The sequence below is a fragment of the Anguilla anguilla genome, chromosome 6 (genome assembly GCF_013347855.1).
Source record: "Anguilla anguilla isolate fAngAng1 chromosome 6, fAngAng1.pri, whole genome shotgun sequence".
NCBI lineage: Eukaryota > Metazoa > Chordata > Actinopteri > Anguilliformes > Anguillidae > Anguilla > Anguilla anguilla.
In genome coordinates, this window is record NC_049206.1 from 8965888 (window position 1) to 8985041 (window position 19154).

General features: G+C 45.1%; 1 protein-coding gene across 8 annotated transcripts in view; it reads left to right on the plus strand.

Moving 5' to 3' along the window:
• Positions 1-16636, plus strand: part of slc6a9 (solute carrier family 6 member 9) — a 61473-nt gene extending 44837 nt beyond the window's left edge. For 7 of the 8 annotated variants that reach the window (XM_035421993.1, XM_035421994.1, XM_035421991.1 and 4 more), the window contains 12 exons: positions 4416-4572; positions 5875-6006; positions 6431-6701; positions 7988-8120; positions 8604-8738; positions 9722-9825; positions 10665-10902; positions 11229-11363; positions 11505-11604; positions 12071-12171; positions 12792-12962; positions 13907-14143. In XM_035421993.1, the coding sequence (XP_035277884.1) occupies positions 4416-4572; positions 5875-6006; positions 6431-6701; positions 7988-8120; positions 8604-8738; positions 9722-9825; positions 10665-10902; positions 11229-11363; positions 11505-11604; positions 12071-12171; positions 12792-12962; positions 13907-14143 (1914 nt within the window). Of the gene's footprint in view, positions 1-4415; positions 4573-5874; positions 6007-6430; positions 6702-7987; positions 8121-8603; positions 8739-9721; positions 9826-10664; positions 10903-11228; positions 11364-11504; positions 11605-12070; positions 12172-12791; positions 12963-13906 lie in introns of all 8 variants that reach the window. The other variant, XM_035421988.1, reaches the window with a different exon arrangement.
• The last annotated feature ends 2518 nt before the right edge of the window (positions 16637-19154 follow it).

A 19154-nucleotide genomic window follows, 5' to 3' on the forward strand; every position in this document is an offset into this window, starting at 1 on the left:
ATTTTCAACATTCTGAATTTAGACATTTAATGAACTGTAGTGTTGCATATTGCATGTTTGGTTGCATTCTCACATTCACAGGATGAAATCCATATCACCTGTTTAAAGACTTTTAACTTTGTTGTGAGTAACAAAATGTCTTCCCCGCCATAATAGCAAGTGGCATATCTCTGTTATGAGGTGTTATTTGTCAGTGTCGTCTGTATGAGATTTTAGTAGGAATGTGAGCCGAAAGGGGAAATTCCTATCTTATCCGCATTCCTTGTATTTCTGTGCTTATTGTAACAGCTCCTGTTAAAATTCAGTCATTACGTTTCTGTGCTTAATGTAACAGCGCCTGTTACACTTCAGTCAGTGCATTTCCATGCTTGTAGTAACATCTGTTACACTCTAGTCGCTATATTTCTGTGTAACGCTCCAGTCCTTGTGCTGTGTGCATCAGCAATGGCAGTGTGAAGCTCACCTACATGAACAAGCAGCAGCTTCCCCTCTGAAAGGCTGAAATCACGGATGACCGATATTTGTGATGACCCATTTGAGTGTGGGCCAGCCACCTAGGCCTTACCTGAGCTAATATTTGAACAGCTTCACTCATCCTGTTCTTAGCACCGGGGTGCAGAATGCAGATTGCTGTGTGTGCATGCATACACACATGCGCACGCACACACAAACACACACACACATACAAACACACATGCACAAACACACACACACATACAAACACACACACACATGCACAAACACATACACACACACATACAAACACGCACACACACGCACAAATGCATACACACACATGCACAAACACATACCCGAACATATACAAACATGATAAGCACACACACACACACACACACACTGCCCTTGTCTGACAGCTCACCTTGTAAATCCTCTGTGGTACTCCAGGCATTTCGACTTCTGCCCCCCCTCCCTCCACGGGTGCACCTGTGCGAGGCGGGCAGGAAGGGGGGGTGGGGGTCGGGGGCGTTTAGCTGTCTGCCCCCAGCCCCTCCCCGTCAGCCCGAGCGCAGGGAGGCTGGTTCTGGAGGCTGATTCGGGCCCTGGGAGGGGCGGGGGCGCATGTGCAGGGCTTATGTAAGCGCGGGACGGGCCCAGCTGGGCACGCTCTGACCCGATCGGGCCGCGCCGGAGCCAGCCAGAGAGCTCCGTCATGCGGACACCGAAGCCCAAAACACCTGGGCGTAGGAGGCGGGGCCAGAGGTGCCGGGAGACAAGGGGGGGGCGGCGGCAGGCGGAGCAGCAGAGCAAGATCATTTATGGGGTACGCATGCAAAAAAGCTTGAGTCATGGTGATTAGGAGTCAATTAGAAACTGACGATGTTCTGCTGCACCGAGTTCCGTAGTCACAGATCAACAGCAGCTTCCAAAAATAAAAATATCCACAGCAACACAAAGCAGGCTTAGTTAGAAAATATTGTGGTTTTGGTGTCCCGTGGATTCTGGTGATTTTTTTTGGTTGTTTTTTTAAGCTCAGTTATAAAGCAGTGTTTATGTATGCACACTTGACATGTTTGTTATTCCGGAGTACTCCGGAGCTTGGTTTATTTACCAAGTGACACATAAATTAAACCCTTCAATAGTTTTGTTTTTACATACAAAGGGACCATTGTTTAGTTGCCAGGTTCTAGTCTCATTCTTGCTCAGGATTTTGGGGATTTCTCCCACGTTGTCCTCCGTGGAGGTCATGAAGACCTTGTGGCACAGACATCACGGTACATTCCTGCGTTTCTGGAAGATGCCAGTGCCCTTGGCAGGCCCAGGCTCTTGTGCGGGACCCACACTGGTTCTGAGGCCACCCACCTGCTACATCAGAGCCTGGCAGGCACGTTGGCTCACAGGTTGGCACGGGGGCCACGGGACACACGCATGTCACGCACGCTGCGCAGACCTGCGCAGAGCTGCGCAGTGCTGCGCATACTCATTACGTGCCTACCGTTTCTCATCTGCGCAGCCGAGGTGCTGCAGAGCAGGCGTTCCTTATTTTGGCCGATTCCTGTCAGTCAGAATGTAATGGGAGGAGCCTCTGCACCGAGAGGCTGGTTCCTCACCGGTGTGGACCCTCGGCAGAGGCTGTGGCAGTGGATGCCATGTCACTGACTGTTAAACGTAGAGTCTTTAGACTCCTGCTTGGCTCATTCGGACGGGGCACCGTGCTGTGGTGCAGGGATGAGCCGTACGGACCGGATCCGTACCAGTGTGTCACAGTAGCTTCGTTAGGGTCACGTGATTGGCTGTCGGGTCACCCAGGTTACGGGGAGGGTTCAGTCGGTCAACGGTCCGGTTTCTAGTGTTCCACGCTGGCCAATCGGGCGCCCCCTTTGACTGCATGTTAAAATTCCGCATATGAAAGGTCTTTCTCTGGCTCTGCTCTGCACGAACATCTGGCAGAACACCACGTGCTTCCATGTTGAGCCACGGTTGTCTGCACTCTGGGATTGGCAGCGGGGTTCACGCTTGACTGGGTCTGCGGTTACAGATAGTTGGGCATTTCAAGGTTGAGAATTAGACGTGCTGAGCACCGAATATCTGAAAAAAAAATTCAGTCATATTTTGAGTTGGGCTAATTTTGAGTTGACTTGAGAGTGTTTCATTTAATGTTACATGTCATACTGTTAAAACTTCATTCGCACCATTATTTTTGAGAAGATGCTTTGCTTTGAAATCGGGCAATTTGAACATACGTACTTACATACTGAAACGCAAAGAGCAAATCTGGGCCGCAGCAGACACAAATACATGCTTTAGTTTGCGCTTTGTGATTTTTTCCTGATGAGCACAGCCATCCGTTCGCCTGTGTCTGCTGCTGACCTTCTGTGTGGATTGGCCCAGGGAATCACAGATTCTGTGTGTGCGTGTGCGTGTGCGTGTGTGTGTGCGTCTGTGCGCGCGTGTGCACATCTGTGTGTGTGCGTGTGTGTTTCTGTGGTTGTAGGTGTGTGTGTTTGTGCGTATTTGTGTGTGTGTGTTTGTGTGTATATAGGAGGCCATGTGTACGGGGCACTCCAGGCCAAATTTAGTGCCACGACAACCTAAACTCATTTGACCCGTTTTTTTTTTGTTTTTTTGTTTTTTTTTTGTTTTTGAAAATACCTACCCTCAAGGTGCAGTTTTTCCTTTCTAACTTTCAAAGACTGCCGGCACGTTCAGCCAAACTTGTTTTGCTCCTATTCCACGCAACTGCGGTTATTACGCAAGAGCCACCGGCATTTAATAAAAGCGTTTTGCATTATAATAGTCCATGGAATCCATTCAATGTCGCTATGAATTATGAAAGACGCACAGTAGATCGCTAATTAAATCGATTGTCCCCTCAGCTCAGATCAACACGTGCTCCTTGCTCCGCTGGTTCAAAAGAGAGTTTCACAAACTCTCGTCTGCCATTTCCCAACGTTTTAGTAAAGGTCAGAATGAGGACCGTCTGAGGCGAGCAGATGGAGAGGGTGAGCTAAAATCTGGGACGTGGTGCCAAATGTTTATTTTGTGCTTTCAGCTGTGATTTCAGTTCACATCAGTCGCGCCTGGATGGCCTTCACCTCAGCTCCAGAGGTCTCGCATGCAAATGGACGAGTGCTGATTGGTCGAAGCGTTTTTATTAAATATCAGGACAAGTCTTTTTGGCAAATGTTGTTTTAATAATAATTTGAATCTCTGGGTGCACTTTCCTGTGGGCTCTCCTTTCCCATTGCGATCTGACTGCTCATAGATTATTTTGTCATATCTTGTTGAGTTATAAGGTTTACAAACTTTCAGTTCATTTTTCATTTTTTATTTATTTATTTTTTTAAGGGAAGTTTCAAGCAGCATCTCTGTCACCAGTGCAGTAAAGTACTGCTTGGACTGAGGGTTCATCTCATTGGCACAGTGTGGAAAAAGCACGTCACATTTTTCGATGTAAACATCACATCCTCACATTTGGTTATAGAAATGTTTGACTGACCTGCAGCATTAGTTTGAGGCCTTAGTGTTTGTCGATGAGCACGATGAGCCTGCCAGACTGGGTGACTCCAGCAGCTGAATTTTACTGGAGCATCATGGGAAGTGGCTGAGGGAAACGGGATTGTAAAAACCGCCACCTTTCATTCTGAATGAGCAGTTGTACCTCATTCCTCTGCTTCTGTTCGCTGGGAATAAATCTGAACGTTTTACGCTATCGCTAACCACCTGACTGATCAGTAATGCATTTGATAATTACTGGTTCTGATGATTTATCGTATGTGTGTGTGTGCGTGTGTGTGTGTGTGTGTGTATGCGTGAAAACATAAGCCAAAGTAATTTATGTAGTGTTTAGTTTAATGGAGTCCTGCCCGTAGAGCGTAATGTGTGTGTCTGTGGGTCCATTATGCCTGATCGAGTGGTGTACTGGGCCTGCCCTGACGCGCCTTCGTCCGTTGCAGAATGGAGCTGTTCCTGGAGAGCCAGTGAAGAGAGATGAGAACTCGCGGAGAGGAAACTGGGGGAACCAGATCGAGTTCGTCCTCACCAGCGTGGGCTACGCGGTGGGCCTGGGCAATGTGTGGAGATTCCCTTATCTCTGCTACAGAAACGGAGGCGGTACGTTCCAGAATCTTGACTAATCTTTTCTGATTTAAAAAAATATATATTTTTTAAACAGTCACGTGTATTCACATAATGTGTGTTTTATTGTTGATGTTTATTATGATTTCAGGCATTATAGTATCCGTTCTAAAGCATATTCTCTGAGAATCTCAAGGGTAGATAATGGTACGCGCTTTAGTTACGTAAGAGTCGTGTAGTTGTCTGGCATGCAGTTTAAAGAATTTTGCCCTACATCTTTGGGGAATTTTGCTTGAGGTCGTTCTTGTTTGGGTTCGTTCTGGAGCTGTGGGTTTGCCCATAACTGTATTTTTAGTCTTTCCGTACTGTACATTACAGTCGGCAAGATTTACCATAAAAGGAGCTGCTTTCTTTTGCGTTGGCCTAGCGGTGGCTGGGAATAGACGTGACTCGACCGTTGCAGCTCGGAGTCCAACAATAACAGGGCGCCTTTATCGGCCGGCAGTGGGCCGGTTCTCAGCCCCGTTGGCGGTCGGTGATGTCATTAGTCCCAGCTGGGATGTCATGCCGCGGGCGTGACCGTTTGGTCGGGGGGCGACGAAGCAGTAACGAAGTCTTCCTCACTGCGTCTCTGGTCCTGGCAAGCGCGTCTCCGCCGCCCTCCGGAACGCATCGCCTCGCATTCCATCGCATCACGTCAAACCGCCGCGTGCAACACCTGGCGTCTTTTTAAGGTTGACGTCGTCACCTGTAACTTTTGAAAGCGATAGGCAGCTGAAGTTCCAGACTTCAAAGGCGCATTTTGCTAATAAAAATAATTTGACGCTGCCATGGGCACCTTGGCAATCAAAATGAATTTATTAAAATAAATTATAAGATCTAAAAAGGCCTTCCTTTTGACCAGAAAATAGTAGGTATAACTATATAACCTAGGATATACCGGTTATAATGATTATACCTGTGGTTGTACCTGAGTTTAATGTGGACAGCTGAGCTCCAAAAAAACCAATGATGGACTAGAAGAAAGTAGAAGAGAGAGTTCTCCTCTTTTGAAAATTCCAGTTTGGTTTTCGTATTATTCCATGTCATGCATCTTTTCTAGAACATTGCTTGAAAATGGCTTCGTCAGATGTGGCTCCATTTTGATCACGCCCTCGCATGCAATTTAAGAATAAATGTCTCCAACTTGTGACACTTTAATTTTTTCAGCAGTCTGAAAAAAGCACACAGATACCAAAGCAGGCAAACAGGGTTGGTGTATGATGGAAAAGGCTGGTTCTCTGACGTTTGACGTGTGAATGTGACGCGTGAGGATGACTCCGGCTTTCCCTTTCCCAGGGGCCTTCATGTTCCCGTACTTCATCATGCTGGTGTTCTGCGGCATCCCCCTCTTCTTCCTTGAGCTCTCCTTCGGACAGTTCGCCAGTCTCGGATGCCTAGGGGTGTGGAAGGTCAGCCCCATGTTCAAAGGTGAGACGGGGGGGGGCGGGGGGTGATGGGTCCATGTCAGTCCATTTCAGGATCTGTCACGGAATGCTGGTGTGTTCTAAAACTGGGTTGGCCCCCGTGGAGATCTGGGTCAGCTTGTTAACTAGCCTGGAGCCACAGTGTCTAGAATGACAGGGGGTCATCATCTAAGCGCTCCTTCGTGAAAAGGAGGTGAACTTTGGGGTGCATTTTCTCACCTTTTCCCCACTAGATAGCCATCTTGTACTGGCTTTTTTATCGGGTGTTGAACACCCTTGGGGTATTCAAGTGGAGACGTGCAGCGCAGGTAAGTCTCCGAAATGACGTCAAAATAACAAGCCTCGATTGGCCTCGATAGCCTAGTCTGGTCATAAAGAATTCTCATGTTTTTCTGCTGTTCTTTTTTTTCCTCCCTGCTGTCTTTTAGGGGTAGGCTACGGCATGATGGTGGTGTCCACCTACATCGGGATCTACTACAACGTGGTGATCTGCATCGCCTTCTACTACTTCTTCATGTCCATGACCAACCTGCTGCCGTGGACCTACTGCAATAACCCCTGGAACACGCCGGACTGCAGCGGGGTGGTGAGCGCGTCCCGCTTCAACAGCTCCCTGGCCAACGCCTCGGCCGTGGTGTCCGGCGTCGCCGAGCTGGTCAACCGCACCAAGAGGACCAGCCCCAGCGAAGAGTACTGGAAGTAAGGAGGCCGTCCGTCTTCACCTTGCCGTGTGCTGGCACCAATCGTGTCTGCCAACAAAATGGCCCCCAGTGCCTCTTTACCGGTGTAGACTTGGAACCAGACTGACTGATGTTGACCCTAAAGCTGGCTTTAGACAAACACAGGACCGGCTGCTTGCCCACTGTATTCCCAGCGACTGATTTAGCGTGTGATGTCACACTGTATGCTTGTTCAGGCCTGGGCCAAGAAGTCTGCATTGACCCAACGTTTAAAGTAAACATTTACCAAAAAAAAAAAACGGATTCGCTTTTGATTCTCACTACGTCAGATTGTACTGCTGGTGTATTATTGTTGACATAAGCAGCGTAGTTATAGGACTATATTGTACCGCCCCTCTACTCATTTTTAACTCTGGGTCAACAGCAATGGTAGTGGACAAGGTTAGCTTGGGAACACACAGCAAAAGAACATACTGGGGAAAAATAGCTGGAACTGGAACTATGTGTGCCAGCATGGTTTCAGCTCCACAGTAGGAACAACTGACCCCTCCCCTCACCCCCTGCCTAGCTGCGTTCTTTTAACATGTATTTAAAGAATAGGATTGACCCATCTGTTTTCATGGAGATCCTCAGAGGAGTTCTAACGTGACAGATCTCTGGGTGCTAAACATCTGGTCGTTATCTAGTCATTATCTACACATCTGTGCTCGTACAGAATAATTGCTTTGTGCGCGTCTGACTTATCTTGCCCATCACCATTTCTTTCTTTGCATACTGTTGTTTTTTTTTTCAAATTTAATCTCATCAGCTGCTTATATGCAGGCTATTAGAGGGTGAACTAGGTTTACTTTTTTTTTTTTTTTGGTCTGCAATGTAGCAAGCGATTTACACAGAGGAGTTTTTATATCCTTGAACCCCAGAGAATTGTGGCCATTCAGAGACAGCGGTGTCTTTGCTAATGATAGCATAATGGGTCTGTGCCTTGCTTTCTGTGTCATGGTGTCACTATAGGATGAAAGAGTATCTTGTTCCAACCAGCTGTCAGGGGAAGGGGGGGGGAAATAATAACAATCTTGTTGTTTTGTCAACGTTGTCCTCTGGCTGTGAAATATGGGACTGTTTTTGTTCAGTTTAACCCTGTGCTGGCCAAGTGCAGCAACAATAGCGCTCTGTGCCTTGTAAGAGAAGCTGGGAGCAGTTGCCATGAGGTTTACATTCAACCACGGTATTCTAGAATGGCTTTTGTGGGCATTGAACGCGATCTGATTTCTCTCATTAAATATTTAAATCCCCTGCACCCTCTAGACACAAGGTGCTGAACATCTCGGACGACATTGGGAATTTTGGGGAGGTGCGTCTCCCCATCCTGGGCTGCCTGGCAGTGTCCTGGGTGGTGGTGTTCCTCTGCCTCATCAGGGGAGTCAAGTCCTCTGGCAAGGTGAGCGGGACGTCCCATCTGAAGAGCCCCTCTTTCTTTACAGTATTATCCTGTCGCCCTCGTTCAGACAATCAATTGGAGGAAAGTTGGAGACTTACTGGAATGATCCACAAAGGGGCTCATTTTGACTCCCTTCTTTTACATGCTAATTTTATGTTAACAGAGGCAGACACGGCAAATCACTCTGAGTTTTGGCTGTGCCTTTTCGGAGAGCTGTACAGTTCACAGCCAAAACAAAACGTCAAGAAATCTGTTGTGTCTGGCTCCATTGATGTAAAATTAACATGTGCGGAGAAGTCAAAAGCCCCTTTGTGGGTTATGTTTGGAGTGCATCCAAGTTTTCCCTGAATAATGGGTAATCTTCTGGACTTGCACCCAAATAAAAAAAAGAAGAAAAACACTTGTGTTTGTTAGGAGTATAACTACTCTGATGTTGCAGATATATATTTTTTTCTAACGCAACCTGTTGTGTTCTGTGGCCAGGTGGTGTACTTCACCGCCACCTTCCCCTACGTGGTGCTGACCATCCTCTTCATCAGAGGCATCACTCTGGACGGGGCCGTCAATGGCATCGCCTACTACCTGACCCCGCAGTGGAAGAAGATCCTCGATGCCAAGGTGTGTGCCTACTGGGTTCCACTAGCATGGAGGACGATGACGGACAATTAGTTGGACACGCTTTTGTTTGTTTGCTGCCTTGTGGAATGGAATATACTCAAATATATTGAATAAATAATCAAGATAAGTGTATGTGAGCAAGAGCATATACAGGGCAGTCCATAAGTATTTTGACAGTGACATAATTTTTTTTTAAAAATGGTTTTGGCTCTGTACTCAACAACACTGGATTTGAAATCTAACAATGAGTATGAGGATGAGGTGCCGACTGTCAGCTTTAATTTAAGGATACTTACATCCATATTGGGTGATCCACGTAGGAATTCCATTCAACCCTTTTAGACATTGTCCCGCTTTTTAGAGGACAAATTGATATAATCTTAAACGAAGGCCTTGCATTTATTACTTGCTTGCAAATCCTTTGCATTTGATGACTGCCTGAAGTCTGCGAGCCATAGACATCACCAGGTGCTGGGTACCTTCCCTGGTGATGCTCTGCCAAGCCTGTACTGCAGCTATCTTAAGTTTCTGTCATTCTGTTCTTGAAGTCACCAGTGGTTTGCATCTTGTGTTGAACCCACTGAGGTTATGCTGGTGTAGTCTTCTCTTTTTGGTCGTCTTTCATACATCTATGCCTACATTTTGAGTGTTGTTGATCTGTTTGATAGTTGAAAAGGGGTTATCTCAGTGTGTCCATGTTTTTTAACTATATACCAAACAGTTAGTTTTGAAATATCCAATGTTTTGGCTATTCGTTTATGTTTTTTGGCCTCAAAATTACAGAACCGTAATCGCAGCAAAATTCAAATGAAAATGGGACATTTTGTTTTCATTCGATGTGCGCAAAAACCACTTTTGAACTGAAAATGATGAGATGAAAATCAGGCCCAGGCTGTCAGCCTTCCCAGCATGCAGCAGGCATGGGATGGCCAACTGAAAGGTAAACCTGTGTCTGACGGGACCAACTGCCCTCCTTTTTCCAGGTTTGGGGAGATGCCGCGTCTCAGATCTTCTACTCTCTGGGCTGTGCCTGGGGAGGCCTCATCACTATGGCGTCCTACAACAAGTTCCACAACAACTGCTATCGGTGTGTAGCCTGCCGCAGCGTGACATATACACACCATTAACCTTTGTGTGTGTGTGTGTGCTTGTGTGTGCACATGTCAGTGTGTGTGTGTCTGCGTGCATGTGAACATGCACTTAACCTGAATTCCTTCTGTATATATTCAGTTGTATAAATGGATACTATGTAAAATATGCTAAAGTTGTGAAATGGCAAGCATTGTTGGGCTGAAAAGCTTGTCATTCTCTTATGTAAGTCGTTGGATAAGAGCTTTTGCTAAATGCCAGCAATTTTTAAGAGCAATGCACCAAAATCTCCAAAAACTGTAACCTTTCACCCTGTAGTCTTCCTGCTACTACAGCACCACCACGTGGTGGACTGATGTATAGCGTGTAAAACTGTCTATTTGGATTTTGTCTTTGCATGAGCATGAGATTCATTTGTACATGTTTTTCAAAGATGGGCCTACCTGAACAGATGTTTGGCTCATTCTAGGTGGTGATGGAAATTTAGGTCAGATTTGCAAGTAGTAAGAAAAATGGCCTGTTCTGCTACCTTGCTGTTTTGCATTTGAAGACTCCATTGAACTCATGCATGACTGACAGACATAGCAACACTGTATACTATGTATGTAGTAAAGGCAGAACCTGCGGGGATTTTCAAGACCTGGCTCGATACGGTGTTAGGTAATATCTAGTTCATAGGTAAACAGAGAGCACTAGGTGCTCTTTAGTGGTAGGAAAACGCTGACCTTAGGCTGTATGGCCTGTTCTCTAATGTTATGTTATGTTATGTTATGACTATGTGTGGTTGAACGAGTAGGCCACGCTTCATGTTTCGTTACTTTTTACCTTCGCTCACAGAGACAGCATCATCATCAGCGTCACCAACTGCGCCACCAGCGTTTACGCCGGCTTCGTCATCTTCTCCATCCTGGGCTTCATGGCGCACCACCTGGGGGTGGACGTGTCCGAGGTGGCAGACCACGGGCCCGGGCTGGCGTTCGTGGCCTACCCAGAAGCCCTCACGCTGCTGCCCATCTCCCCTCTCTGGTCCCTCCTGTTCTTCTTCATGCTCATCCTTCTGGGCCTGGGCACGCAGGTAAGAGCGAGAGAGAGAGAGAGAGAGAGAGAATGAGAAGGGAGAGAGTAAGAGAGATTAAGGGTGAGTGAGAGTGAGACAGAGAGTGCGGGAGAATAGGTGAGAGAAAGAGTTTGTGAGAGGGTAAGAGTAAAAGAGAGAGGAGGTATGAGGGTGTGTGTGTGTGTGAGTGCTACATTTAGCTCTGAGCAGCCTGCTAACACCAGTCTCTGTATGGAGTATTCTGTCTGGATGCTGCTACAGTGACTGTCCTCCACTATAATGCTGCTCTGTTGGCTCTGTTGGTAAGATGGCTTGCTTGGTGGCTAATCCCAGTCTGTCTGTAGTTCTGTCTGTTAGAGACCCTCGTCACTGCCATCGTGGATGAAATCGGCACAGACTGGATCATCAGGAACAAGACGGTGGTCACGCTGGGAGTGGCTATTGTAGGCTTTCTCCTGGGAGTGCCGCTGACCACTCAGGTGAGCCCTAACACACAGGTGGTGACTCATTCTCACTTTTAACCGCACACTCTCAGCCCATGCACATTCTTACTCTCAACCACATGCACACACATGCACACACACACACACACACACTGAAATATCCTCTCTCTCATGCAGGCTGGGATTTATTGGTTGCTGCTCATGGATAACTACGCTGCCAGTTTCTCCCTGGTCGTCATCTCTTGCATCATGTGTATCTGCATCATGTACATATATGGTGAGCATCCATGTTTCATTAAGGGACAAACTTCCCTACAGCATTTCCACATAGTTAACCCTTTAACGTGTATGGTTTACAAATATGTGATTAGATATGCGATCGGTAACTGAACATTCTAATGCTGATGTAATGATCACTGCTGATAATTGAAAGCAAGAGTTCTAGAACACTGACTTAGAGTTTTGAAGAAAAAAAAAAACATTCCAATGAACTCTTTAAGGGGTTAAAATGATAGATAACTAGAGCAATATAGCAGAGTACTGTCAGTCTTACGGGTTATGTTTATAACACAGTAAAATGTCCAGTGTTAACAGAGTAGATATGCGTCCAATTGAGACCACGGGTGCTCTGTTAGTGTTGATTTAACTCTGAATGTGAGTGCAACTCCGTTCTGTAGACGCGTCAGTCTCCATGGTCGCCCTGTGCGTTAGGTACTGACAGCCGAATCTCTCCATGTCTCCAGGACACAAGAACTACTTCAAAGATGTGGAGATGATGCTGGGCTTCCCCCCTCCCATATTCTTCAGGATCTGCTGGAGATTCGTGTCGCCCGTCATCATCACTGTGAGTTCAGTGGAATACCCCCCCTCCGCCCCTCCTTTTAGCTCCTTCAGCGTTGGGTTGCTGCACATCGACCTCCGTCTCACAGCGTTCAGTCTCAGTAATAACATAATGACAACAGGCCACTCAGCCCAACAATGCTCGCCATTTTCCTGACAAAATTAGTGCTCTGATTACCTACAGACTTGATAGTATCCAACACCATATCAGCTTCTGCCTCCTCTACGTGACCTGGCAGGCTATTCCTCACATTGACTATTCTCTGCATGAAAAAATTGTTCAGAATGTCTGTACGGACATTTATAATTATGGATAGCATTCCTTTTTCTTTACGGTTTCGTAATAGTCCTGTTTTGTCATCGTAAGATGCATTAATCTTCCCGAGTTTTGGTCTTACTGCAGGTGTGCAGTAGCCAGAGCCTGGTATTGGAAGTTTACCGTTTATTCACTTTGGCTGGCTTGTGCAAGAACACTATTTTCATCATTTACATTTTGTTTCTTTGCTCTTCTGGCAGTTTGTCTTCTGTCAAGCTTTGGCTACCTCAGCATCCCTGACTGTGCTAAACTCAGTGAACACTGTGTAAAAACACTCACTCTCTTTTCTTCTCCGCTTTTTTCGACAGTTTATCCTGATCTTCACAGTCATCCAGTACAAGCCAATCACCTACAACGATTACATCTACCCCAACTGGTCCCTCATCATTGGGTTCTTCATGGCGTTGTCCTCGGTGATCTGCATACCCATCTTTGCCCTCTACCAGATTGCCAATTCTGAAGGGACCACGTTCATAGAGGTGAGAGAACAGTCCTCCTGCTCTCACAGAGAGCGTGCTGGCTTGCATAGCGAGAAAGAAAGCGGAAATTATGAATGTCCTCTGTGTTGCCTGTCTGTCTGTCTGTTTGTTTGAATGTTGTATCACAGGTCTAATTATGAAGAAGTTCTAAAAATAATGAAATGCACTTTAGTTTTAGTTGATATGCCGGCGCAAACTAACCGGCTTTTCATGGGATTGGGGTGCGTGTTAGAAAGAATCCAAATAACATGTTACCACTCAGCAACTCACAAGACTAGACTGCAACATTGTGCCTTCAATTATGTTGTTCTTTATTAGTACAAACTGTCGCATTTAGACATATTGTCATTGTCAGAGTGTGTCAATTTGTAACAATAAAGTGAATGTATTTATAATGTTGCAATCCATTCTTGTGAGCTGCAGTCCATTCTTGGCCTCATTATAAAGCCTTGTCTACATCTAGATGGATATTTTTGAAAGCGCAACATTTTCCCTCTGCTTTAGCCTCACGTCCACACGAACACGCCGTTTTAAGTCGCCGAAAGCTGAGCTTTTCAAAGACGTTCTCCAGAGCGGAGATTTCCGTGCGGACGGATGAAAACGCAGCTTTTCGTGTACGCCACGTATCGTCTGAACCGCGTAATCCTGTGAACGCCGTCGGAAAGTTGGCGTGGAGCACGCGCTTTGTGTTCCGTGCGTGTTCAGTGCTAGCACGTCCGGTCCTGGAGCGTGTTTCACGTGTGGACAGGGATTTTAATTTTTTTTTTGACAACGAATTATTGAGGAAAAACGGCCCAGCGTTTTCAAAAAAATATCCATCTGCGTGTGTAGACCAGGCCCTGAGGTGGGAATAGCGAGATAGCGCTCGTTAGCCCGTTAGCGTTAGCCCGTTAGCATTACCCCTGATGCGTGACGCCGTGCCCTCTGCCCACCTGCCCCCCCAGCGGTTGAAGAACTCGGTGAAGCCGGACCGGAGCTGGGGCCCGGCCCTCATGGAGCACCGGATAGGGCGGTACGCGCCGGGCGGGGCCTCGGGCCCCGACGGCGGCCTGGAGGTGCGGGCCCTGAAGGAGGAGCCGAAGGAGGAGGAGAAGGAGAAGCTGGACGAGATCAGCCTCACCATCCAGGGCAGCAACGGCTCCACGCACAACCCCAACCCCAACCCCAACCCCAGCGCGTAAAAGACCCCGCCCCCGCCCGGACCCACACCCTTTCCCACCCTGCACAGTGGGGGAGAGAACCATGCTCGCTGGAGACCCTTACATATTGTAAGGGCTTATTTTATCTAACCTCTAGAAAATTGGTCGTCATCCAAAATGTTTTATTTGTCCACATAATTTAATAATGCATTTTTTTTGTTTTCCTTCTCTTTTCTTTTTTTTTTTTTTTCTTTTTTTTAAAAAACAGATTTTTTTTTTTTTTCATATGCATGAAAATCTACAAAAAAAATTTTGTGCATACACTGTTTGTGACTAGGGAGCAGTGAGCGTTCATTTCTCCAGACTGTACAAAAAACAAAACAAAAAGAAAAAAGCATTCAGACGTGATAGCAGCGACGCCACTTGTAAAACAGGCCACTTGGGTGTAGAGAGAGTGCGGGCTGGTTTAAAGCTGGAGACCAAATGTTCTTTAGCGCCGACAAGTCCAGGTAGCACCGCTCTGCTGATCTGCATGTTCTTTTTTTTTGTTCTTTCACCGTACGGTACAGTACGTTACAGCTCTTGGTATTTGGCGCCTTGATCCGTAGTCTCGACTTAGACTGTTGTTCGAAAGCTGCTTTTAAATTATTGAGAACAACAACTAATGAGTCTCTTCGGAGCCCCTCGGAGTGCCGTTTTGGTGTGTCAAGTTTGTCTGCTGTTTTTCTTTTCTTTTCTATACTTCACACAGGAAAAAACTCTCTGCTTACCATAATTTACCTTTTCCTACTGCAAGGTACAGATACAAGTTTTCATGTAGTGTGAATTATGAAACTCAAAAAATTGTAAAAAACCATTTGGAATGTACATACCATACATGCAATAGGGATGTGAATAATGGTTTTAAGTGTTTGGATACTTGTTATCTATAAAAGCTAACTTTGCTACTCAAAAAATAATGAATTAGGTCTTACCTCCTGTCATTGGGAACTTAGCCATGTTACCAACTGTATGGCTTGCAGAAGAAGGAACATATTCAGACTAACCAGAGATCAAAGGCTCTAGCTTTAATCTCTCCCTGTACAATAATTTGCAGGCCAATCAATTTGACGCTATCAAATTAAAAATGAATCCCCCAATTAACTACCCGACATACAGGTGCTTTCATGTGAGTCCATGTCAGCTAAGAGCTGATGTTCCGTCAGTGTTGCATTTGACTGAAGCGCCCTCTAATGGGAGACTTCAGCATGTCATTCTTGCGACCGATCTGGATTTTAGTTTGAATCCCGGAAGGAAAAGGGGGGGAAAAATGTACTCTTTCTTTAAAATAGAAAGTGTTTTTATCAGTTGTTCATTAAGCGCTTACCCGGTGCAGCGGCTTTTAACGAGTCCCCAGACACTGGCCATTATCCCTAGCATGTACACAGATGTCCCTCTGCATACTGGTACGAGAAGGATATCTGACTCCAGCTTTCTAAACGGCTGTCCTGATTGGTTAAAGCACTTTTTTTCCCCTCCACGCCCATTCTCAGGGTCCCAGCTAGCTTGCTTTGAGAACATTAAGGATCGCTTTGATTTGCGGAGGGGGAGGAGTCTATGAGCGAAAGATCCTAGACGAGCAGTAACCCACGGAAACTGAAACTGTTAGTGGCTGCTCCGGTGCAGCTTCTGTATAGTCTTCCAGACATTTTCCTGTGAAATGCATCGTGAGACAATTTGTGTCTCATTTGTGAAGGGAGCACTGGACTTCATAACCTTAGAAAATAGTTTACTTGTCTGCACACTAAGGAGATGTGATGGCCTCTCGTTTCTTATTATTATTAATTGCCCTGAAGCAGGGGGAAGAAGGCATGTTTACCAAAAACACACAAAGCATGCGTAGAGTGATCTACCTTGGTGCCATTGCGGGAGTATGGGGTTTCAATAAATGTAGGAAGTTTTTTTTTTCTTGCAAAGGGGAGGAATTATGCCTTTTGGCTGTTGCAGAAGAAAGAGTTTGAATTTTAGCTCAAGTTTTTTTTTTCTGTAGCACTGAGGGGAGTGGCCAAACTGATGAGTGCAGAGCAGGAAGCAGAAACAGCATTTGCCCCTCAGTTGGCCAGCCCCCCCCCCCACCCCAGTCCCCGCCCCCAAGAAAGAAATGGGCGGTGCTTAACTCAACGATGAACAGAGGTCATTATTATAGGATCATGGAATTCACACGTAGTCATACGTACAATAGTTTACATTGTAGTGTTGTCGTTTTTTCATTATTGTAAAGTAACATAGTAAATAATTATAAAGAAAGGAAACAATGTTTATTTTGTAAAGAAACTACAGTATCTTGAGTAATAAGAGTAATGTTTACCATTCCTCATTTGTGACTTGATTTTTGTAGATTTTTTTTCCTGTTTTTTTTTTTTTTTTTTTTAATTTTCTGGTACAGTGGGGCCTGGGTGCTGAGGCAGTCAATATTTGGGGTGAAGTGTGGACGGGGGTTGGGAGTTTGATCAGTTTGACAAAAAAAAAAAAGTCTTTCTGAGATGCCGCACAATTCTGTTTCACCGTGCTAACAATGCTACAAGACCAGGTACGGTATGAGCAGGGCTATTTCCTGGCTTAATGAGGAAGTGGAAGCCAAGCGTAGGGACCACTAAGGTGCTTAGAGTGTTGCTTGTTGATACAAGCTCCTGTGTCATTTTGTCAGTTACAGTATATCACTTTGAAAACATGTGGAACTGATTGCTTTCCAGTTGCCCAACCCCGCGCTTAGACTCATCAACCGGGAACAATTTCAACATTTTGTTTGTCGTTTGTCCTGGCGTGTTCATAGAGCATAAAGCACACGGAAGCAAGTGCCGAACGTTTACGAACGCTGGCAAAAACACTTTAGGGCACAACCTGCATCACGGTAGATGGTACCTGAAACTCAGGGGTGTAGGTTTGGTTAGCTTAGGTTAGAACCGGGACACTTCCGCTCAAAAAGCACAAGTGCAGCCCAAGACACACAAGCTGTACTGCAGTTTGTGTGAGGTGTGTAAATAGGCAGAGGAACAAAGGTCAGAGCATAGAAAAAGCCGTGTTTCCTCCGCAGGTGGTGCGTGTGGTCATGGAACACTTAAGTTCAATTTTGGTTTTGTTGGTTTATCGTGAGTTTTATGTGCTTCATGTATTAATACAACCCTATCATGAAGGCTAACATGAATTTAAGCACAAATAACGGACTTCAAGTGTACAGGCTGGGGTTTAATTATGTACTATGATTGCAGCGGGTGAGCACAGATCTCATTTGAAGCACATACCCGTTAGGTCAAGGCCTCTAGCTGTCACAAGGAAGTCCTTGTGGGATCACGATGTTGGTGAATTACAGTAATTATGATCATAATAATCATCATGCTACTGTGTCCTAATTCTTGACTGTCCTCAGCGCACTCCCTCCGTTTCTTGTACAGTAATGTAAAAATGAATCTGACTGGTGTTTGTGTTTGGATTTTTGTCTTTATTTGGCGGGAGGGGGAGGGGGAGGGGGAGGGGGAGGGGGAAGGGGAGGGGGAGGTGCAGGTAATGGGACATTTTCTTTCCTGTAGTAAAATAGCTGGTGTAAAGTGTAATTTGTGTACTGTGTAGTGGATATTTTACACCTTCTGAATATAGAGGTAGTTGAGGATAGTGTCAGTATTGATGTCTTGTAATTTTAATCAATATGTAACTGTCCATTTTGTCTTCTAACAACCAGAGTCTACCCGCATAGATTTTTTTTCTCATTTTATTTTGTATTAGAGCCTTTTTTTTATTATTGTTGTCAGAGTTAACCATTTTTATCCAGGTTCAGTGACACTACCTTTCTTAAAGTTCTAAAAGCCAGCGATATCAACTGTCGTGCCAAATGATAAAGCTTTGGACTGAAACTTGAAAAAAAAAAAAAAAAAAAAAAACGAACAGAACGCTTTTTTTTTTTTTTAAAAGAAAGTCTCTCACATCTCCAGGTTGTCACAGCAACGCTGTAGAAGGAACCGCACATGAGTGAAGGTGTTATGCAGTGTTATACAAGCCCAGCAGTGTTCTACTTACATGGCAGTATTGTATAAAAAAAGAGAAATCAAAAAATAAAACTAGCACAAAAGCAATACACCTACAGTGTAACAGTGTAGAAAACTGCATGCTGTAATTCAGTTATATGAATGCAAACTATCTTCATACAGTTTGTTGATATGCTGGGCCATTTGTTTCTAATGTGTGCGTATGTGTCCAACCGTACCAAAACCGGTATCATAAATGTAAACTGGTAATGTTTATGTAGTGGACATAACCTATTAATTCAACATATCAGTGTATTGGAAAATAATGTAGTGTGTGTTTCAGTTAACCTAGTCAGAAATTCTGGAAGATTTAATACTGCATCCTATGGGATAATTTGAATAATAATTCATTGTTTTAAAGACAACTGGATTTTGAACTATGTATAACCCACACTGAAAGTATATTGTTTGGTCCTTCATGGTCTTATTCTTACACAACCTTGAATCTATCCATCCATGTAAAGTAAATCTTTATGGGTTTATTAACTGGATGTACAATTACAACCAGTCTTGAAAACTGTCAGTAGGTTTTGACTAAACTGTGATTTTCTTTTCTGCGGTCCTGCGGGACCACGGGAGAGGTTCGTTTTCTTTCTTCCTCATAAACTTAACGTGTTCTCATGTTGTTACGGCACTTTAAATGACACGCGTGTTAAAAAGCAACAGAAGATGATACAAACTTCCATACGTTTTAAAGCAATGCCTTTACAGCTATATTTGTATACACTGTGGAGCTACCGGTGGAAGGCACTTTGGTATGCCAATGTAAACTTATTGCAACGGATGGGAGAATCAAGCACAACTGAAAAGAATTACATTACTTTGTCATGCATACCTGTCTAACAGTGTCTTTTGAACCTTAGGGCCAAATTTCATTGACGTTGTCTTAGTCTCATGTCAACTGTATATCTTAAACTGTTCGATTACAAATGGTAAATAAAGTTATATTTTAAAAATCAACTTATTCCTGTTTGTCTTTTTGTGCATTTGCAGGG